General features: G+C 33.7%; 1 protein-coding gene across 1 annotated transcript; it reads left to right on the top strand.

The window, feature by feature from the left end:
* Positions 1-3,153: 3,153 nt before the first annotated feature.
* Positions 3,154-22,027, top strand: LOC149479310 (UDP-glucosyltransferase 2-like). Its single transcript, XM_089707944.1, has 9 exons — positions 3,154-3,311; positions 5,595-5,750; positions 6,228-6,315; positions 7,146-7,338; positions 19,771-19,968; positions 20,173-20,392; positions 20,608-20,827; positions 20,995-21,214; positions 21,747-22,027. Exons 2-9 carry the CDS (start codon positions 5,598-5,600, stop codon positions 22,024-22,026), a joined length of 1,572 nt encoding a protein of 523 aa, XP_089564070.1. The 5' UTR covers positions 3,154-3,311; positions 5,595-5,597; the 3' UTR covers position 22,027.
* Positions 22,028-24,207: the final 2,180 nt, after the last annotated feature.

The raw sequence follows: 24,207 nt of genomic DNA, 5'->3' as shown, positions 1-24,207 counted from the left end.
CATGAGCAGAACCATGCCATCTTGCCACAATGTCTAAAAATTTTAAATTTGCTGCTGAAACACATTGGGTGTTTATTGAAAAATAGCCTTTCCTGTTTCTGTATATTTCTGCATTATCACCACCAGGAGAAATAATTCGCACATGAGTGCAGTCTATTGCACCAATGACTCTCGGGAATTTCGCTATTTTGTAAAACCCTATTGCCAATGCATTCAATTCGTCCTCTGAAGTTGGATATGTTATGTACATGTGGCGCAGACTCGCTATAGCGTGAGTCACACGATGCACTATTCTACAAGCAGTAGATTCATGGACCCCAATCATATCACCACAAGTTATCAATTGGCTGCCAGTAGCATAGAAACGCAAGGCACACAGCAACTGATTCATAGGAGTTACAGCCGTCGCTCTGAAATGAAAAGCAACGGTATATTCTAAGGCCCCAAAACAACTGATAGGGTACAAAAATTGATTGATCATATATAAAAGAATTTACATAATTATTTACCTATCAATCCTGTATTTTAAGCTTTGTTCGATTCGCTCTAGTAAAGCGGAGCGGATCCATGCGGGTAAAATCGCGGGAAAACTGCGAAGCGTAGCTAGGAAAAAATATTACTACCGACGTACTAAAACTGATTCATAAACAAATATCAATTCATCAATGACTAGTCATTTAAATTCGTAATAAGCCAAAAAATTAAAAATATTTCCTTATATCAATTAACACTTTCGCAGATTTTACCAGAACTAAGTAATTATTATTTTCTAATTAAGACCTTTCCTATCTCCTAACCACAGTTTTACCATTAAAGATAACAAAAATCAATTACCTTTATATAAATTATATTTCTATTCTTTATAAATTTATATACCTTTATATCAACTAAACAACAAACTATACAAAAATCACTGCACCAATAATAAATTAAATATTTGTATCACTTATCACAGATCTCAAGTATTTATAATTATTATAAATTTAATTATACAAATGTCCTAATTTTATCAAAACAAACGTCCGTCCCTAGCAATGGTAACTTCACATTTGAACGACTATACTGGAAATAGCATCTTAAAAATACATTTGTTATCAAAGCAGTAGATGAATGCATATCTATCAAATATCAGTCAGTCATTATACTTTACTTTCATCGGTTTATAGATTGCATTTTAAAATATAAAAAAAGATTTAAAAAAGAAAATAGGTGGCTTAATGATTTCGAATAAATTTATTTCCTACATAAAGCTTTAATTATAAAATTAAGACGATTCACATCTTCGAAACGAATAAAAGGAAAGTTCTAAAAACATAGAGACATTGAATTATATCCTTTTTCTCGATCCAAATGATCTTCAATACAAACGATCAGGTAATATTTTTTATTATAAAGATGAGTCAGATATCCGTTGATCAATCTAATCATGGACACACCGAGTACGGAATAAAAAAACGTCGGCTCGCACAAGGCCAAAGTTAGTTTAGGTTGTGTATTTCAAGTGTTTGTGTGCTAAATTTCATTGTAATCGGTTCAGTTGTATTTGCGTGAAAGAGTAACAAACACACACACACACATTCTCACAAACTTTCGCATTTATAATATTAGTAGGATAGGATAGGATCATAGAGAGGGTAACTTGGATTAACACATAGGATAGGTTTTATCCCGGAAATCCCACGGGAACGGGAACTATGCGGGTTTTCCTTTGAAAACGCGGGTGAAGACGCGGGCGGAAATCTAGTAATATGATAAAACTACTGGGTGACTTCATTAATGCTATTAAAGCCAAAACAATGACATGCATTCTTATATTTTTGGCTAGTTTCCGATTTGTCGGAGAGTTATTTCCTTAGAAACAAGTTTATCGTATTAGGTGCGGTTTGTGCATATCTATAGTTTGATTTAGGATTAAAATTTTGTAGTCATACGATTTTTATTAATAAAATTGTGTACATATGTTTAAATATATCTTAAATTATTTTATGCTAGCGGACCCAACAGTTCATAATATCAGTCTTTGCGCAAATTGTCAAACCCGTGAAGTTTATATGGCCGTTGTTTTCGCATTTTCTTAATAATTGTTGGCGAAAATTTCTTAAGATTTTCTTTCATGAGATCCTCCAAACAATAACGAAAACATAAAAATAGGAATTATCGAAATCGGTCCAGCCGAACACGCGTGATGTAGGTAGTGGTTGTGGTTCGACAACATCGGCAGATAAATTGAAAAATCAATTTATTTCTTGCGCGCTCGTTTGGTTTCGAACCCCGGACTTATCGATTTGAAGTCCGAGGTCTCACCACTGAGCCCCCACTGCTATAAACTAGCTTTATTGCATAATGGAAGTAAACTTAATTTGATCCTATAAAGGGCTTTGCGTTACATAATTGCTTTTGATGTTTATTTATGAGACGAAATATTTTTGTATGATTGTGAAAGGCATTATTATAGTACTGTAACTCTAACATGAGTTGACATAGTTTAATCGTCTGACATAACTACTTACTACAATAGTAAACGTTAACTTTCACAAGATTATTTACCGTGAATGACGTATCTATCGTCGAATAGTTATAAACTATGACATATGTCAAAATTAGAACTCATGGTGCAAAAATTGTATGGTTACTACAGCGAGTGTAGTATAGTTTACTATACGTTATCTACTGTAGTATACTATTGCACCTCATGGTAGGTTTTTTAGTTCCGCTACGGCACACTAGGGGCGCTGTACGAAATTTTAAACAAACCGCTTACTACAATCGCTAGCGAGTATCGTGTGCGTAAACTCATGGTAGAGCTACAGTTCTGCGCATTACCACGCATTACTACATTTGGATCGAGAAAAAGGATATAATTCAATGTCTCTATGTTTTTAGAACTTTCCTTTTATTCGTTTCGAAGATGTGAATCGTCTTAATTTTATAATTAAAGCTTTATGTAGGAAATAAATTTATTCGAAATCATTAAGCCACCTATTTTCTTTTTTAAATCTTTTTTTATATTTTAAAATGCAATCTATAAACCGATGAAAGTAAAGTATAATGACTGACTGATATTTGATAGATATGCATTCATCTACTGCTTTGATAACAAATGTATTTTTAAGATGCTATTTCCAGCATAGGCGTTCAAATGTGAAGTTACCATTGCTAGGGACGGACGTTTGCTTTGATAAAATTAGGACATGTGTATAATTAAATTTATAATTATAAATAATTGAGTACTTTGTGATAAATGATACAGATATTTAATTTAATATTGGTGCAGTGGTTTTTGTATAGTTTGTTGTTTAGTTGATATAAAGGTAATTGATTTTTGTTCTCTTTGTGTATGGTTAAACTGTGGTTAGGAGATAGGAAAGGTCTTAATTAGAAAATAATTAGTTCTGGTAAAAATATTGATTTAAGGATATATTTTGAATTTTTTGGCTTATTACGAATGTAAATGACTAGTCATTGATGAATTGATATAGATATAGTTGCAATATTTGTATTGTATTGTTTGTGATCTTAGCAACGAAATAAAATTGTTAAATTAAAATTTTATAGGAGAGTCAAAGTTACCGAAGATAGAGTTAGTTTCTAATAGAACTAGATCCCATCGCAGGATTACTTCGTTCATAGTTTTTTTTGATGAAACCAAAATTTTATGTGAAAAAAAAATTAGGAGAATATATATTATCGACTAGGTTGCCAGTCAAAATTTGGCCGCAAGCACATTAAATTAAAATTTTTCACTTATAATGCGACTTAAAATTCAAACTCAAACATTTATTTATTCAATTAGAATGATTTAGAAGCACTTTTGAATTATCGTATCCTATTTCCCAGCGATAAAAAAAAAACACTTTATTGTACAATGCACAGATATAAAAATACATTAACATACAAAATCTTCACCGTACAAATTGGCGGCCTAATCGCTTTGAAGCGATTTCTTCCAGGCAACCTTGAACGATTAATACAAAAAGGGTTCATAAGTTGAATAATGCAACTCAGAAACTATTTGAATTTGAATGGTAAGCCAAATATTAATATTTTAATTCATAAAATTGAATTAAAAGCTGTATATTTCGTTGTTTACTTCAGCTTAAACCCTTCAAGGAATTATCTACTTCATAAAATATACCGACTGTTTTTATCATTAACAAAATATTATGCAACTGGAAAAATACATTAACTTTTATTTTAATTTTTACTTTAAATACATTATCTAGTCAATCGTGTAAATTATGATTATAATTCGGACGATGTACCGATATTTATTATGATATGAATTCGTAAATTATTTCGACCTTGAGCAATAATTTGTATGTCAGTAACTGTGAGTTTTAAACCTATATGTTTACCATGGTTACTTAATGTTTATTTAATACTAGCTGCGCTCCGCGGTTTCACCCGCGTGGCTCCGCTCCTGTTGGTCTTAGCGTGATGATATATAGCCTATAGCCTTCCTCCATGAATGGGCTATCTAACACTGAAAGAATTTTTCAAATCGGACCAGTAGTTCCTGAGATTAGCGCGTTCAAACAAACAAACATACTCTTCAGCTTTATAATACATACCTATAAGTATAGATGCGACTGGTTTACGAACCGCTAGTAAATATTAATATATCTATACTATTTTAAAACGTGCCTGTTTGAAATCTCTATACGTTAAAAATTGGATGGATAGAGAACCTAAATCTGGACTTGGAAAAAAATCTGTCTGTCTCTATGTGTGTCATTCTTCTTTTGAACCTTAAAAAAATTATTTAACGATTCATAAAAAAATTAAGGAAATTACGATCTTTTTTCTAAACTTTATTTCAACATGAATTTGAAAATTGTTTTGGGACTAGTGCAACATTGGAAATTATTTATTTATAATAGTCGATTATTTATCATTATTGCGTCTGTGATATTCGTATTTATTTATTTATGATAGGATAACTTGACAAATAGCAATATAGTAGCAAACAATGTGACGGAGTTGTATAATGCTGAATGCATTACTAGAGACTTATTATTAAGAGCATGAAATAAACATATCGCATAAGAATCCATATTTTAAGATCTTTAAGATCGTAATCTATATATTTGTTTCTCTATATCTAAAGGTATATATAAAGTTCTCATGACATAACTCACAATGTTACCATACTCCTCCGTAACGGCTGGAACGATTCTCGTGAAATTTTGTGTCTATTGGGTAGAGAGCCTAAATCTATTTTTCACCCCTAAGTGATAAGAAAGGCAGAACAACGTTTGCCGGGACAGCTAGTAATAAGTAAATTGGATCAACTACGCTTTTCAATAAATAGAGATATTTTTTAAGAAATTGAAAAAAAATATATAAAATTGTAGGATAATAAAAATAATTATCGACCCATAAATTTATATATAAATTTTTATCAATTTATCTTCAAAATGACCGGGGTTATAATATTCAAAAGCTTAATAACATTCATTTTTCAGTTAGTTAAGAATCCATAACATTAAAATAGTCGCCAGATATTATTTGAATTTTTAGAAATTATTAGTCTTTAGTACAGTTTGAGTGACCTGACTCAGTAGAAATGAATATGATTTGTTTTTCTTTTACAGAAAATGGCGTCACATTTATTGAGCGTGTTTTGCATATTACTTATGGTATGCTATTGTGAGCCGTATAACATCTTAGTGATCAGTCCCCTGGCTGGTAGAAGCCACGCTATTCTTGGAGATGGCATCGTCAGACACCTCACTAATGCGGGACACAAGGTAAACAAACAAAACGTTATAAAAATACGTTAGAAATAGAGCCGTTATTTTGGGAACGTCGGTTAAATAGTCATTTGTTACGAAACCACACTACAATACAAATAAAAGATAGTCTATCTATGCCACACAGGAATTTTCGAAGTAAAGTTTGCAACTGATGTAAGATTATTGTAAGTCTTGCTTTAAAACAACTACGGAGTTTCTTGCCGGTTCTTCTTCGTAGATACTGCTTTCCAAATCGGTGGTAAATGTTAAAAATTAATGACGATTCAAAAGTGCTTCTAGAAGAAGTCTTATTGAATAAATAAATGTTTGAGTCTTGAGTTGGAGTTTGAAAGGTCCTTGTTAGTGGCATATAAGTGCCACAATTTCAGCCAATATTGTATTTAAACATGCATAATATTAGTTATATTTTCTCAAGTTTTATTATAGTTTCTTAACCAACTTGTTATTTATAAAATATTATATTTATTTTAGGTGACATACATAACATCTTTCCCTGATAACATGTCGCATAAGAATCTCACAATCGTTCACGCTAGTGAAAATAAAGGAGTTATCAAAGGTATGTGTTTATTAATATTTTTTTTTTTTGTTTTTAAAGTATTTATTTGTTGCTAGATAAACATTATCATATACATGTTGTTTAAAATACGGTATCGTAAAAAATAAAAATAATAGTATAAATGATATTGATGTATAAAAACTCTTAAAATTGCAAAAAAGAGTTCGAAGTTCGATCTTCATACTATTGAAAGAATGTGTCTTGTTTTTTTGCACGCCTCATAAGCGAAGCGTTGAGGTGGGTACTACTGTCACTTCGCGCAAAACATCTGATTTTTCAAACTTAAAATGTCTTTATGTATCATACATTGCACTTGTAAGATAACACATATTAAGAAAAAACACTATTTTTAACATTCATGATATTTTTGATGTCATTTTTGTTATTTAAACTAGTTAAAAAACAGTTTAAAAAAGTTCTGTCTTGGACGTCCGTGTGTCTGTATGTGCGGAGGATTTTCTTGTTAACACGATAGCGACCGAAATACTTTACTAATCGAGTCTTTTTTTTTCTCTTACGCTTGAGTATGCTCAGGAATAGAACCCTTTCATTTTTCAGGGTCTGATTCGATGTGGTTTAATTGTAATTAAATAAACAAAAATAATAATTAATAAATAATTATTAAAAAAAAATTATGAGGCGTGCACTTTTGGATTTTCCAAATTATTTTTTATTTACGGAGTATCTATGTTTGTATAGTAAAAAACCATTTATACAAACATTATAAATTCCTAATAGTTTGAATAATACAAGTTTTGCTAATTTGAAACTAGATGGCGCTGGTTGAAGTATGAACAAATTAACTTATACATTTTTTTTAATAATTCCAGAACAACTGATCAGTATACAATCTATAATGGACAAGGACTTCAATTTGCAAGACATAGGCTTTTTGTTCTTCATGTTCATGGAAAACGCAAGAAAAGCGGTGTCTATTCCAGCCGTCCAAGAGTTATTTAAGGATAAGAACCAAAAATTTGATGCTATAGTTGCTGAATGGATGTTCTCGGAACTGTATGCTGGGTAAGAATTACATCTTTTATTACCTACTAGCAGACCGCCCCGGCTTCACCCGTGGTACATGTACACGTTTTCTCTCCATAAGACCCATCCTCGTACTTTAAGGAATATTATATAAAAAATTATCGGAATCGGTGCAGCCGTTCAAGTGTGATGCCGTGACCAAGGGAAATAGGGACTCATTTTTACATATATATAGAGATTTATGAAATTTGCAAAATGTTTGTTAAGATCTGTTAAATATTAATTGATTTAGACTGGGGTAGAAGCCTTTAAAAATAATGAAAAGATAAAAAAAATCGCAGTCGGATGAAACCCATTAGAAAAGGAGGGGAATATGATGAAAATAAAAGGAAAAATAAATTACGGTCAATCCGAGTTCGGGAAGCGGGAGGGGGGAGCTTTTAAGAGAAAAAAATGGTTTCTCTCGATTTCCGACAAAACTACAAGTCCTATAGAAAAAAGTTTAATGGCAAAGTTGTAGGTAATTAAAAGTTTTACAACTTTTGTATTCACAATTTTTTCACATAACCTCAAAATTTAGGTGAAAAATTCAAAAAACCAAGTTTTTGGTCTTTTATTTTTATCTACTTCAAAATTTATTTTTTTTTCTACGAAATTTGGTGGAAACTTGCTTTATTATGTCCCAAATACACTGTAATTTATTTGATTGAAAATATTTATTTTTTCGCCTTATTTTGAATTAATACCAAAAAAACAACCTAATTTTCAATCGAAAAGTCACCCGTCAAAATATCAGCTTTTTTCAAAAACTTGGGGTGCCTTTTATTCATTGAAATCTCTACTTTCATATGGTGTAAAAAAAAATAAACACTACTATAGTAAATGTTCTCAGGAAATGCATACAAACAGTGTGATAATGAGCTTTTACTAAATAAGGCACACTTCTTGAACTCTATATCTTCTCTTGCTTCGGCTTTTCGGTAATATTTCAAAAGAAAAATAATTATCTGTTCTAAGTTTAATATTTTACAGCATATTCAAAAGCAAAATGATGTCGATAAAAACATTTCAGGTAGTTCAAGAAGTGTGCCTGATTTAGTAAAAGCTAATTTTCACACTGTTTGTATGCATTTCCTGAGAACATTTACTATGGTGGTGTTTATTTATTTTACACCATATGAAAGTAGAGATTTCAATGAATAAAAGGCACTCCAAGTTTTTGAAAAAAGCTGATATTTTGACGGGTGACTTTTCGATTGAAAATTAGGTTGTTTTTTTGGTATTAATTCAAAATAAGGCGAAAAAATATATAAATTTTACCTTAAAATAAAATTTGTATTATGTTTCCTAAGACGTCCGTAGTCCATTATGAGAGTACATCGCCTTTTTCCCCGTGAAGTCGCTAGATGGTGCTAGTTTTAAGCCCGTCACGTGGTACCGCCGCCAGCGCCGCGAGTGGTGGGAGACAAAACTCACCACAGTTCCAGCAAGCCACCAGAAATATTCTCATTGTTCGTCTCATAAATGATACGGAATGAATGGTGCAAAAATAACACCAGGAAGACCTTATCTGGACTACGGACGTCTTAGGAAACATAATACAAATTTTATTTTAAGGTAAAATTTATATATTATGTGTTCCGTTTGACGTCCGTAGTCCATTATGAGAGAGTTGTTTGATATCTCCTGGTGGCTTGATAAATAAGATGCAACAATGTGATAGAGTAATGCCCCAAAAAGCTTATATACATCCTATAAACAAAGTATATAATGTATAAAATCATGACTTTGATAATTATTGAAAATTTGTCTCAATACCATGCATAAAATACATCCATAAATATACTTCAAGTATATCTTGTCAACATTTTAATCAGTATAATATGCACTTAAACCTTAGTAGGCTGAAAAATCTCGATTGTGATTACGAATGACTTCTATTTTGATTAGTATTAGATACACTACGACAATAATATAATAATAATTCCACCCTGTGGCGGAAAGACGGGGGTTCGAATGCCACCTTGTGATCGAATTTATTATATTCTTTAAAAATATGTACGTAAATAATAATGTTTATAAACATAGCTAGATATAACTAGATATTTCTCCAAATAGATTGATGATGCTACTACATATAACTATGTAACATTACCCAGATTTCAAACTCGACTCTAAAAGAGCTCACTTTACCCTGCCACCAATGATAGCCGCTGTAGCTGGTTTCACCGGATGCTGTGTAGTAATAAACAGATTAGTCAGAGAACCTCTTATGGATTGGAAAATGCGCTTGAAACTGGATTCATATTTACATAATATGTGACAATAATTTAGCTAACTTGCGGAATGCGAGGTAAACGCGTCTTCACTCTCGACCCATTGTTTTGAATTGCAATGTAAACAGGAATAAATAGAGAACACGTCCAAAAGCTAATAACAGTAATCACAGTATAGTAGCTGCGCGTTAATAAATGCAAACAATTTTTTATTAATTTTATAAATCACATAGTCAAATAATTATTTTTATTATGCTGATTTATTTTAAAAATATCTCGATAAGAGTTTTTGAATAACCTTCCTTGCCTTCCGGATTTGTAATTTTGAAAGATTTGTTCTAGCTAAGGAAATACCCTAAGGTAATTAATATTTGCTTAAATGATCAAATGAAATTTTAATATAATTTTATTTTAATACAAACTGACTGATTTTATGTATAAGAATAGTGTACTAAACCGTCAGTTATACATAATTTAGCTAAGTATTTAGCATCCTTTTATAGCCTGGTCAGTGGTCACCAGCAGTCTATGTATGTTTTTTTTTTTTTTTTTTTTTCCATCAAGGTGTACAACAGGTTGACCTATTCAAAATGAGCCAGACTTTCAGCTGTAGGTTCTGTATTTGCGTTGGAGCTGAACCTGTGCGTGTTTGTCAGTGAACGATTGAGAGGACTTATCCTGATAGTAGCACGCCTCTTGCGGTCTAGGTGCAAAGAGGGTTTCTTCCACTTGGGTACTATTATAATGAACTCGAGGCAATAGAGCCGGTTGTTTAAGACTGTCTTACTTGAAATAACGTAAGCTGTTTGAGCTGTGATCAAAATTTATTTGTAGAATTCCCCTCTGAATGGAAATGTTTGTGTCGACTGTTCGAGCACGTTGTATTAGGAGCCGGTGCAATTGCGCGAGAATTCGGCTTCCTAGCTGTACAGCCCTAGAAGGTTGTGAAGTGTTCAAACGTTCAAACTAATAACTCTTGTCAAAGAGATTTCGTTCTGCCTTTGAATGAAATTTTTTCTTACTACCTCGACAGTCAAGATTAGGAAAGCTATTACTGCAAACATTTCAATGACACTGGGTCCAAGGTCCTTTCCTTCACTGCCAAGACTATCCTGTGAATTGGATACGGCTGGTAGATATTATACTTGTTTTTTCACTTACTTGCTTTTAAAAGATGTTTTTGAACTAGATCTTTAACAAGAGCGGCAGTTCATTCTTCCCCGGAGGGTTTCAAAGTTGATTAGCCCTAAGAGGCGTTCCTGTAGCGCTATGGCGTGTGTCAGTACATCCTTCCCCGGAGGGTAATAAAATTTGCAACGATGACAAACCTTGATAGGCGTTCCTGTGGCGCTGCAGCGTGCGTAAGTGCTTCCATCCCCGGAGGGTGATGAAGGTTTCAAATAAAAGGCCTGAGAGGCGTTCCTGTACCGCTGCAGCGTGCTGCGCCACTGCATCCATCCCCGGAGGGTGATGGAGGTTGCAAAAATAATAATAAGCCCGTGGGGCGTTCGTGTAGCGCTGCAGCGTGCTCTAGTGCATCCTTACCCGGAGGGTGATAGAGGTTGCAAAAGTGATAAGCCTGTGAGGCGTTTCTGTAGCGCTGCAGCGTGCGCCAGTGCATCCTTCCCCGGAGGGTGATGAAGGTTGCAAAGGTAATAAGCCCCGAGAGGCGTTCCCTTGGCGCTATAGCATGCGGCAGTGCATCCTTCCCCGGAGGGTGATGAAGGTTGCAAAGTTGAGAAACCCTAAGAGGTGGTATGCCTGCTTGAGGGACCAACTGCCTGCTATTAAGCCTGTTTTAAGGCACTGACACTTTCAATTTAATTTCCATCGCCAATTTCAAATTTGCTTCCGTGCTCCAAACCATTCGTAGAAAATCTTAGCAACGCTCGGGTGTCAGAATAGATTCTATCGGATTGATATTCCAAAGTAGGTTAGAGACGAACTTTCATTTCGAATTGAATTGAGTTGAATTGTAATTCCAAAGTCTCTGCAAGCCAATCAATTGACGATTTGTGCGGAATAATGAAACAATATAACATATGTAAATTTTTCACATTTCTTGCAAAATAAATCCTTTCATTTCATTTCATTTCATTTCAATGTGGTGTGCATGCTGTTCTGGTGAACGCAAATCATTGCCCATGTAGATCACCAAGTAAAGGCCACAGTCCCTTGGTTCTTCAGCAGTCCAGTTTGTGACTGTTGCAAACATTCTTTGAGCTGACGCTAGCCCGAAGGGCTGATACGTTATCTTAAGTAATTGACCTTCGTTTATGATGTATTTATAATTATAATATCGATATGGTATACAATAGTGATACAAGGATATAGGAGGCGTCGATACGTACGGGTAGTCGATAGCCTCGCAAATACAAAAATTTATGATCTTATGTTGAGTATGTCATGTCACAGTTAACAGTGGGTGTGAAATTGAAAATTACTCTGTATTTGCAGAACTTGCTTTTCTTAATTATGAAAAGGGGTGATTAACAATAGTCATGGTGTTCGTTTGACGAACCCCTGATTTTCAATAGTGACTTGAATCTTCAAAGACATAAAGTATGATGTCAAGAGTTAAAGAATAAATAAGTATTATTACCTCTTAAGTGAAAACTATGGCTGGTTTTCGAATTACATGGTATTCGAGGGTGACGAGATTAATTTGAGCTTTTATTTGTTGAAAATCTCCCCCCCCCCCTTTTTTATTCTTTTGGTGTTTCCTGATTCTAACTTTAGTATTCATGAAATGATTTGAAACGACTTAAAAAGTCGATCTTAACGGTTATTGCATGTACTGGTAAAAACTGATTGTGACGAGTTTTAAACCAACTTATCAAATCCGCCTATCTGCATATGCTACTAATCATGTTAGTAGGAAAGTTAAAAATTCTTTCCCCAGCGGGAGGAATTTTATATGAATTTAAACTTATCAATAATCCCCTTCAAGGCATCTCTATTAATTCTTAACTTTATTTGTATAGAGAATAGAAGTCGCATTTAAATTTAGCAGTAATTAGGCACAGAGTCGCGGACTAATTTAATGCGTCAGGCAAAAATTATTAATATATTTGTAAGAATTCGTAATAATTTACCTATTTCTATTGTGCTTACAAGATATAGGCAAATACATTCTACTTGATTCGACTCGTATCGGATGAATTTTCTAATCTAACGAGATTAAGAATTCGTTTTTGATATCTACCCTCAATTCGGAAAAGGAAGGCACAATTCACATACATTTAGAATGTTCGCGTAGCGAATACGATTCAAGGAGGAATAAAATCAAAAGTTCGAAACGCTTTTCGAATCTGCTTTCGGCAATTAATATACTAACTATCTTAAAACCGATATTTGTGAAAATAGGTTATCTAAGGCGTAACATCCAGTAATAACCATTAACGTTGAAAGATTTGTATTGAAATCATCGTAAATCACGTATAATGTATTAATAACATGACTCACCGTGTTGAGACAAAATCTCAAACCTGCACACGAGCGGCTGAACGCGCGCTGGCGGCGCCATACACGCTGCGGCGGCTCCTCGTCGTCGCTGGACCCCGAACAAAAAGAACTCAGCTCGGAACACGTAGAAAACGCGCTGTTATGACGCTCGACACGATTCGGTAGGCCCTTGGCCTGCGCTATAGACTTATGGTCGCGATGCCACGCTCGTGGTTGCAGATTTATACTTCAAATAAATCCGATTTTCGTTATTCGTTTGAAATAACGATAACGCAGGTAACACTTGAATATTCATTTCACTATGAAACGTAACGGACTTAAATAAAAACTATTTAAAAAGAAAAAACTGAACTTTCTACTTCAATCTCGAAAGTTCGTATAAAATTATTATTTAAATTTAAATTATGTATATATGTAATACTAGCTGTTGCCCGCGACTTCGTCCGCGATTCGGTCGTTTTTCGTCATTCGTCGTTTAAAAAAAATACGTGACACTTTATTTTTGAATGTTCTTAATTGTCTCTTATAAAATTTAACTACATTAAAATTGAATACTCTGATAAGAAAATCTTAAAATCATCGAAAATCATAGACATCGAATATCTGAGGAAAACATGAATGAATGTGATTTAAATTCTACGTTTCTTAGTAATTAAAATAATAATCTAAATTAAATGTAGATTAACAGTTTGAGCGCACCATTATAGAATATGTACCTAAGTAATAAATTACGTTAGTTTACATAGTAACTTTACTAAAAACACGATGACTTTCTTTCGCGCTCGGTACCACAAACTAAGCATGTTTGTGGTACGTGGCCCGCGTCACTTTACCCCCCACGAGTTCCCCTCCGTTGCTATGCGAAAATACATTCGTCGCCCTACTGTAGGAAAAATTGTAATACTGTGGCCTGGGCGTTATAACACGCTCAGGGAATTCCTGAGTGCTGATAGACTTCCGTCTATCGGCATTTATACCAATTTTATATTAATATCACCATCTTGAGGAAAAGCTTCTAATGTCGATTTAAAACGCATATATACGGATTAACCTGATGAATTAACATGTTCTAAAATTGTGAAATGAGTTCAGTTTTAAATTCGAGAAATATTGATTTCTTGTATTCGATTATTCGTCGTAGTCGAATACAAAATATGTATATTTAAAGAAACTTAGGTTGGCCTTCAGGCAAAAGGGATCCTATCAAATGATAAACTTGACCTTGTATCTTAAAAGTAAGAATGAAAGAAGCATCTGATAATTGTTGAGCACCAAAGGATCATTTAAAACGCAATACTATAAGAGCTAATATTGTCTAAGAACTGTTTAGATTGCACATGTTCCTCTAAAACTTAAAAGTAGTGATTTCAAAGGTTCCGGCGTATCTTCAAACGAAAGCCGACTCCTTACTGGAGTAAGGAGTCGGCTTTCGTTAAAGTGGACTTTAAAGCATTACAAAAAGAACATACTACGTTAATATCGCCTATACAGAAGATGATCTGTAGGTAATCAATTGTGAGGTTATAAGCAAACCCACTTTTATATTTGTCGGACCACACCACCGAATTTGTAGATTGATCTTCTATGTTTACCTCTAAGTCATTAAGACTATGTCGAAATCTGTCTGCAGTAAGACGGGCCTCTCGCTATTCGTCCGTTTCAAGAGACCAATAGTTTCAATTCTTAATCTTTCATTAAACAAACTTATTAATCGTTCTTGTCTCAAATAATGGTAATATTCGCGTCCCTACTCTAGTCATTGCTTATGCTCATGTTCATCTTCGAGAGATCGAATAATATTATGGTGCACCCTATTATTTGTCAAACGGTCTTCATATTGAGTAAAAGTTTCAGATTCTCGAGATAAAATATGACGATCGTGATCAGCTGTGAGACGTAATTCCCTCTCAGTGAGGGTTTCGGTCTCACGGGATAGTACAATATGCCATTTGCGATCAGCTGTGAGACGTTATACCCTCTCAGTGAAGGTTTCGGTCTCACAGGATAGTACATGCCGTTCGCGGTCAGCTGTGAGCCGCAATTCTCGTTGTGAAGCGGTTTCAGGTTCGGCATAACACATGTTGTTTTCGGTCAATAGTAAGCCTCTTATCTCTAACGATTCTTGAGAACTCTTATTTCTCATTTTCTTAACTTTGCTCGAATTTCGATATAAAGATTTTTTAGGTGGCACTGATGCGGGTGAATAAAAATTAAGTTAAAGCCTGATTCCCACGACATGTTTGCTTCACAAATCCGACCGCGCCACACCACACCACATGCCATGGGAATCGGCGCGCTTGTCGCTCGCCAGTGCTTGCCATACGCACACATGCCGTGGGAACGCTCAGTTCAAATCGCGACGGATGGCGACAAGCGCTTGTCGTCTGCCAATGCTTGTGAAGCAATACATATAATAAAATTGTGGAAAAGTGATGTCTGTACAATTAAAATATGTAGAAAAAAATTAGCAGGTGTTATTATTATCGAGAAATCGAGAGAAACCATTTTTTTCTCTTAAAAGCTCCCCCCCTCCCACTTCCCGAACTCCGATTGACCGTAATTTATTTTTCCTTACATTTTTATCATATCCTTTTCTAATGGGTTTCATCCTACTGCGATTTTTTTTGTTTCAAAAATTATCTACCCTGGTGTATAGGTAAATTTTCTACATAAAATGTCCTTTAAATTATGTCGTATTATATTTTTAACCCCCGACGCAAAAATACTGGTGTTATGTGTTTGACCGCTATGTATTTCTGTGTGTGTGTGTGTGTCTGTCTATGGCACCGTAGCTGGCTAACAGGTAAACCGAATTAGATGCGGTTTTTTTTGTTAGGCAGAATATTTTCCGACGCTGGTTCTTAGATAAAGTGTATCAAAATTGGTTCATCCACTTATTATACCTACATAGGGGTAAAAGTGGGAATGAAAAAAATGAAAGTTATAATTTATTTTTAAAGATCGTCGGGAAGTTTATGAAATTATTTATTCCTTTTTCTATACACTTTTCTTCGTCTAAACGGTTTAGTTACGTGCTCTCTCTCTCTTCAGCCTTTAGTTACGTGCGTGAGACAGGAAAGATCTAATTTGGATTTGTTGCTGGATTTGATAAGCTGATCAGTGGCTACACCATAGATTATTAAAAACATCCGTTTAAGAAAGGAAGGAAATAGAATTTGCTCCTCTCCCCCCCCCTGGTTCCTAAAAAATAATATGACATAATTTAAAAGAAATTTTACGTAGAATTAGTTAGGCATTTCTTTTTTGATTTTCGATATTATATACTAATCATAATTTTTAATTACATTATGTAGTAACTATTTGGTATAGGTTAGGCATTTCATTTCTTGATTTTCTTTAATAATTTGGTACGTAAGTTTTTTAGCTCAGTTTAGTAAGAAATTTTAATAACAATTCTTTTAATTATTTATGGTAAAGTCCGGTCGCGGAGCAGGAAGAATTTCGTACATTAACCTGTTATTACCTGTCACTGTCACTCCCTTGTAAAAATAATGTGTCTTGCTCGCACAGGTGCAATGACCGCCGTCCTTAGGGATTGTAAACCTTTAACCTGAGAGCGTAAGGTTTGTGTTTGCTTGATTGGTGTCAGGTGTTCAATTATGATTTTGTGAATTCAAAATTTATAAGAATAAACCTCAAACTCTTTATGTCCAATCAAAATCCGCCTAAGTCGAAATCGCGTGTTAGAATAACGTATTTCTGTAATATTGTACCTACATAGTAAATTATTTTTTGAAAAATAAGGTCATAAAGAAGTTTCACTTCTTATGTGTGTACACGCACACTTTTTTTTATATAATATATCGTTGTTATTGAAAAAGTTAAAATGTAACTAACTAATAAGTATTGTAAATGAATAGAGGACATTTATTTAATAAATTAGTAAAAAACATTTTCTCCTCCAAATATTTCATGTAAACTGCACTTCATTCAAAAATGTTTGTGACCACTGTCAGTAGGTAAAGAGGTCATTGTACGAAATTCTTTCTGCTTCGCGACCGGACTTTAGTACGTATTTACTCAATAATTGTATCTTAAGTAGTAATTCAGCATGGGCGTAGCCACGGTGGGGCTGGGTGGGGCGCTTACCCTGGCTTTGATCTGGTAGGTACTAATTGTGAAGGGGAGTGGGCGTGGGCGTGGGATTGGGACTGAACGTGGCATATGGCGTGGGAGTGCGAGTGGGCGCGGGAGTGGGAGCATGAAAATAAAAATGATTTTTTATTGTTGCCCCACCCTGAGCCCATGGTCATAGGTCCCATAGTCACTATTCCACGCGAAAGAAGTCGCGGGGACAGCTAGTAGACAAATATAATCAGGAAGCTTTGAACTCCTAAGCTCAACCATAAAAGATAGACATTTATGATGTCGGGAGATATTTTTTATATAATATGGAGAACATTTCTTTCATACTTGATTTCTGTGTAGCTTTAACCATTAAGATACACGCATTAAGAACGCACACGCGACGAAAGCTTAAAAATGGAGTTGCTGCTCTGCTCACGAATATGAAAAATAATAGTTATTTAGGAAATATATTTCATGTGCAGAATTGACCTCTACAGATTTAATATAAGTAGGTATACATATATTTAGATTCCAATTTCCATGTAACGTTAAATTCGACTATACAATAACTAACAGACAACGCAGGTTACTCTCGTTTCCGTAAGTTGAGGCGGCTACATATTCGGTCCTAATAACATGACTTTTTGTGAACGAAACGACAGCGCGGTTTAATTCGATGGCAACACCATCAGAAAAAAGGAAATATTTTTAACTTTGAAAAAATATTATGATTTACACTATTATTAATACTATTTTAACATTAACACAAAATATAAGACTGAGTGTGTAAAAATAAATCCAGCTAGTTTCACATCACACTTATGTTTATAATTAGGTATACGACATGAAAATATATTAATTACCAAGCAATAATCATACAGATAAATACTGAACAAAACTATTAACAGTCAAAGTATATTTTTACTAACAACATGTAAATGATGAAGGAATAATAATTATCAACGAACTAACCTTTTTGTATTAGAGTCCCGCCTCGTGATCGAATTATTAAAACACGAAGATTTTTAAAAATGTAACCAATGAACACAATCAATATTAGATTAACTGTAATGGTGTCTAGTTTGACTTAAAATAATATACATCTACCCTCACTTTTAAAAATGTAGTATATTCACACGAATTATAAGCGCACCTTATAGGGAAGGGAAGATTTATTATGGGTTAAAGAGTTAAATAAATAAATAACATAATTATATTTAAATTATTAATTTTTAACATTGTGTTCAGTAGTGTTAACATGTAAATTGATTTGATTTTTACGAAATCTCATAGATGGCGCTGAATCAAATTTGTCTTTATAGTACTAAGATTCATTAAACAGTTTCTCTGCCCAAATTACGTAAATGACGTAGTTTTTATAGTGTAAAGCTAGACTTACTCAAAAACAACATTTAAACATGAGTCTTTAGATTGTACGCTGTCGTAGTACACGGAATACGTAAGAAAAGTAAAGGTTCACAGCTCCTCCCCCGGAGGTGATAGCATGATAATATGTTTAAAAAAACCTCACTCGACCTGTTAGTAATATTCATGCAAAATTTGAAGTCAATCTATGCAGTACTTTTCGAGATTAGCTCGGACAAACATACAGACAAACAGACAAACAGACAAACAGACAAACAGACAAACAGACAAAAATTCTAAAAACTATATTTTTGGCTTCTATATCGATTATAGATCATGGAATATGTATTCTTTTAAAAAAATATTCAATGTACAGTTTTGACTTTCCTACGATTTTATTATATGTATAGATGTAATTTAAAATAAAGTATTTTAAAATTACATATAATCTAACGACTTGCGTACGGTTTGAAAAACGACGCAACAATGAGAATATTTCTGGTGGCTTGCTGGAACTGTGGTGAGTTTTGTCTCCCACCACTCGCGGCGCTGGCGGCGGTACCACGTGACGGGCTTAAAACTAGCACCATCTAGCGACTTCACGGGGAAAAAGGCGATGTACTCTCATAATGGACTACGGACGTCAAACGGAACACATAATAAATATTTTCAATCAAATAAATTACAGTGTATTTGGGACATAATAAAGCAAGTTTCCACCAAATTTCGTAGAAAAAAAATAAATTTTGAAGTAGATAAAAATAAAAGACCAAAAACTTGGTTTTTTGAATTTTTCACCTAAATTTTGAGGTTATGTGAAAAAATTGTGAATACAAAAGTTGTAGAACTTTTAATTACCTACAACTTTGCCATTAAACTTTTTTCTATAGGACTTGTAGTTTTGTCGGAAATCGAGAGAAACCATTTTTTTCTCTTAAAAGCTCCCCCCTCCCGCTTCCCGAACTCGGATTGACCGTAATTTATTTTTCATTACATTTTTATCATATTCCCTTCCTTTTCTAATGGGTTTCATCCGACTGCGATTTTTTTTTGTTTCAAAAATTATCTACTCCAGTCTAATTTGTTTATATGGCTAGATAATATAGCAAACATACAACAACAAGGAAAATCGTGGAATAAAACTTGTTTCTATATAATCAAATCATTCAAGCAGTATTTTGAAATTGTTCATTCCACCTACGTCACTTTACCTATTTAACGTCTACCATTTACAAATAATTTTAATCTGATTGAACTCATAAACTTCTATTCACAGTATACCAGCTATCTACGACTGCCCACTGATCTGGTTCTCAACTGTGGACCCACATTGGATGGTGCTCAAGTTAATAGATGAGGTACCCAACCCGGCGTATAGCTCTGATTGCTTATCTGCTGATATCCCTCCGTTTTCCTTCTGGCGGCGAGCACAGGAATTATATAATCAGCTTTACGGACTATATCTCCAAAATTGGTAAGTAATAAATCCTAGCGATTTTAAACCATTTAAAAAAAAAGTACCCAATTCAATAGTAATTTACACATCAAAAAAAATAATAGGTCTATTATTTGTTTATAAATCACGTTTCTCTTTTAGTGCTATTTTTGCAATTTAGAAGTTTTTAAGTTATCCAGAATAATGCGACCTTAAGTCCGTCTTATTTGGTTTGTTTTTCAGGTTCGTAAATGGTATGGAACAGCAATACTACGAACAATACTTAATACCCCATATCAGAGATAAGAGTAAACCTGTACCATTGTTGAATACTTTGAAATACAACGCGTCTCTGATGTTGGGTAACTCGCACTCCTCCATGGGAGGAGCTTTGAAATTACCACAAAATTACAAGGAAATTGGTGGTTACCATATTGATACGAATGTGAAACCACTGCCAGAGGTAAAACTTTACTTTTTAAAAGCTTACCCTTCCTCGTTTTCATTTGGCTATAAAATATTTTTGGACTATCAACGAATCGTAAAAATTTAACGTCTAACAAAGTATATCGTTTAGTCAGATAGATCCTCGTTATTTTTTTTAGTAATTATTTATAGTTAAATGCCAATCTAATGGCGATGGCGATTCTCACTGAGTAAATTGTTAATACCTTTCAGAATCTCAAGAAAATCATGGATGATGCAAAACACGGAGTAATTTACTTCAGTATGGGATCTAATTTGAGGAGTGAAAACTTTCCAAAGGAGTTGAAAGAGGGACTTGTAAAAATGTTAGGTGAATTGAAACAGACAGTTATTTGGAAATTTGGAGAAGATTTACCAAATCGTCCAAAGAACGTCCACATTGTGCAGTGGGCACCGCAGCCAAGTATTTTAGGTTTGTATTTATTTTCAAAGTTTTAGTACCGACCAATGTATTTTAAATGTAAAGTGCTTTTAAACAGCAGCTAATTGGATTGTCAGGTCTTAGAGTGATGGAAATTTGATTTACTTTGCCACCAACCTATCTTCAAAATACTCCTTTAAAATTCTTTAAAATTGAAGCTCATCCTAACTGCGTGTTATTCATCACTCACGGTGGTCTGCTATCAACCACAGAAGCAATCCACTTTGGTGTTCCCATCGTCGGTATCCCAGTGTTTGCTGACCAGTTCACTAATATCGAACGCGCTGTGAACAAGGGATTCGCGAAGAAAGTAACGCTCTCCTATACTATGGCTACAGAGCTTAAGGAACAGGTCGAGAGCATTTTGAGCGATCCAAAGTGAGTAATTTTTATCCTCCTTATTAAAACTTATGTTAGACGGTGATGAGACATCGTAAATAAGACTTAGTTTCTTGAAAATTTATACCTATGGAAAAATAGAGTAACTTTTATATTGTTTTTAATATTTATAATTAATGTAATTCATTACGTAACTAATTGTTACGTAAGTCCCCTGCCTTAAAATGGAAATCTTCATTAATCATGTTAAAATCATGTAAATAATATTATATTGTTAATCGTTCTTTGGTCCCGCAGGACAGGCTTCCCCTAGTGCGGGAACCAATGAATCTCATAATTATATTAATATCAAATTGTTAAATTAATTAATATTGTGAAATACACCATATTATAATAATCCTGTCTTGTTAAATAAAGGAATTATTTATTATTTATTTATTTATTTTTAAATATTTAAAATTTTACAAATTTTAGTACCAACTATACTAGTGCACTTCTGTCGGCAGTCCCTTATGACTATTAACTTTAATATTTGACTTTAAAGAATCAAAATTATCGATATAACTTTCAGATATGCGGCAAAGGCAAAGGAATTGTCGCTTATATACCACGATCGTCTAGTATCGCCTGGCGATGAGCTGGTGCACTGGGTGGAACACGTGGTTAGGACAAAAGGCGCGCCACATCTGCGCTCCCCTGCGCTTATGGTGCCCTGGTACCAGAAATTATATCTCGACCTGCTTGCTGTTGTGTTTGCAGTTATTTTATCAGTGATGTGTTTATTACGGAAACTTTATAGAAGAGTATTCAAAAAATGTAATAAAAATATAGGTAGTAAGAAACGAAATTAAATTACGGTATATTTATTTATTTCTGTTTTTTATTTATTCCACTCTGACTCCTGACTCGCTAAAATTAGAAAAATGAGTACCTAACTACACTATTTTTATACTCATAAATACATCGATAACATAAGTCGTATTTTTTTATATTTTATTAAACTTTTAAGTATAACTGTTCATCAGGTATTTTTTAAACATCACATGATAATAAAGATGCTGATGAAGTTGAAGATAATGATAAAGTTTTAAAATTTACTATCATTTGCTTGTAATTTATGTGTAGAGGTACTTTTCTTTGGAAATCGGTCATTTCTGGAGCTAAATCGTTTAACTTGGTTATAATGAGGCTCTATGAAACGTTTTAGAATAGAGTGTTACTAGCATTAGCTACTATTAAGTATTCTGCGGTGTTACATAAGCTGAAACCTGTATTAATTTGTATTAAGCTGTTTAGATAAGCTAAGAAACAAATAACAATGGCTATATTCAAGACTAGCTGTGCCCCGCGGTTTCACCCGCATTGCTGTTGGTCTTCGGGTAATGATATATAACCTTCCTCGATAAATGGGCTATTTAATACCGAAAGAATTTTTCAAATCGGACCTGAGATTAGCGGGTTCAAACAAACAGACTCTTCAGCTTTATAATATTAAGTATAGATATTTGCTAAGTTTTTGTGACGCCCTTATGTATGTTGTGAGATTTCAGTGTAGTTCGCGCGAACGAAGTCTCGGGCTGAAAGCTAATTACGATGTATACGACTGATTGCAGCTAACGTCTATAAATAGATATTTACTCAAAATACAGCATTAATTTATTATACTTATGAATCATCATAATACATAATCTTTAACACCATAGCCTTGAAATTTGGAAAGCAGTGTGTATTTCAGAAATGTATTTTTAGACAAAATACGAGTATAGTGCAATTTTCTTGTTTTTATTTTTATGTTATCGAGTTTTGACAAATTTATCAGAGATATATTGGCTGCTATATTAATTCGTATAGGAGCTACCAACGTTGACAAGTGAGCATTTTAGTCTAGTTGGTTCTTTGATATACTGTTCCTCTTGCTATTTCGGTTAGAGTCTGGGCTGTCTGGCTGGTCGCAGTGGTTGCGTTTATTAGTGCGCATCTTATCTGCACAGGAAAATATCCTTAATTTAAAGTCATTTTATAACGCGTAATTTTTAATCTTTTGCCTTTAGATAGATCCATGAGACATAATTTTTTTATTGCAAGACGTTTTTTTCGTTGTTAAATAGGTGCCAGACGCAATTTTTTATTTCAAAATCATTAAAATGTCATCGAAATAAGTGAAATTCCATCAACATGAGTCCCCGTGAAGGACATACTATGTATAATATTCATTTTACTATTTACAATTTTTTAGCAACAATCTACCATGGTGCCTCCTTTTCCCAACGAACCTCATATAGGACGTTAATGTAAACTTGATAAAAACCAAATATCATCAAATTCATATTAATACCCAAAAGTGTAATAAATATGAAACCATCTATTAAAAATATTAGTTTACTAATTATTCAATATAAGTATTAAAAAAGGATAATATAATATAAGTAATAAAGTTATTACTTACCTTTTAAGCGGAATCATGTTGATGTAATTTCACTTATTTCGATGACATTTTAATGATTTTGAAATAAAAAATTGCGTATGGCACCTATTTAACAACGAAAAAAACGTCTTGCAATAACAAATTTATGTCTGATGGATCTATCTAAAGGCAAAAGATTAAAAATTACGCGTTAATAAATGACTTTAAATTACGGATATTTTCCTGTGCGCACTAATAAACGCAACCACTACCGCCAGCCAGACAGCGCGGACTCTAACCGAAATAGCAAGAGAAACAGTATATCAAAAACCCAACTATACTAAAATGACTTTTTTTAAAACGTTAATAGCTCCCGTACCAAATGGGCTATATTAATCTAGGTTTTAAGAGGGCATGGACCAATCAAATGAAAAATTTACATTAACGTAGTTACACTTTTTTAACTCGTTAATTATATTTAGAGAAGATTTACAGTTTATCAACAGGGTACTTCTCGTGAACCTTGAAATTTGGTACGAAGCAACGTCACTCAGAAAAGGAAAAATTGTGAAAAACGTAAATTTAAAGTAACAAAAATAATTAAAAACTTATTTGTTGTACGGAACCC

The sequence above is a fragment of the Colias philodice genome, chromosome 20 (genome assembly GCF_061535455.1).
Source record: "Colias philodice isolate Cphi_HAF_F1 chromosome 20, ilColPhil1 Martin Lab GWU primary, whole genome shotgun sequence".
In the NCBI taxonomy this organism is placed as follows: domain Eukaryota; kingdom Metazoa; phylum Arthropoda; class Insecta; order Lepidoptera; family Pieridae; genus Colias; species Colias philodice.
Note: the sequence above shows the minus strand (reverse complement) of the source record. Positions and strands in the feature narration are given on the sequence as shown.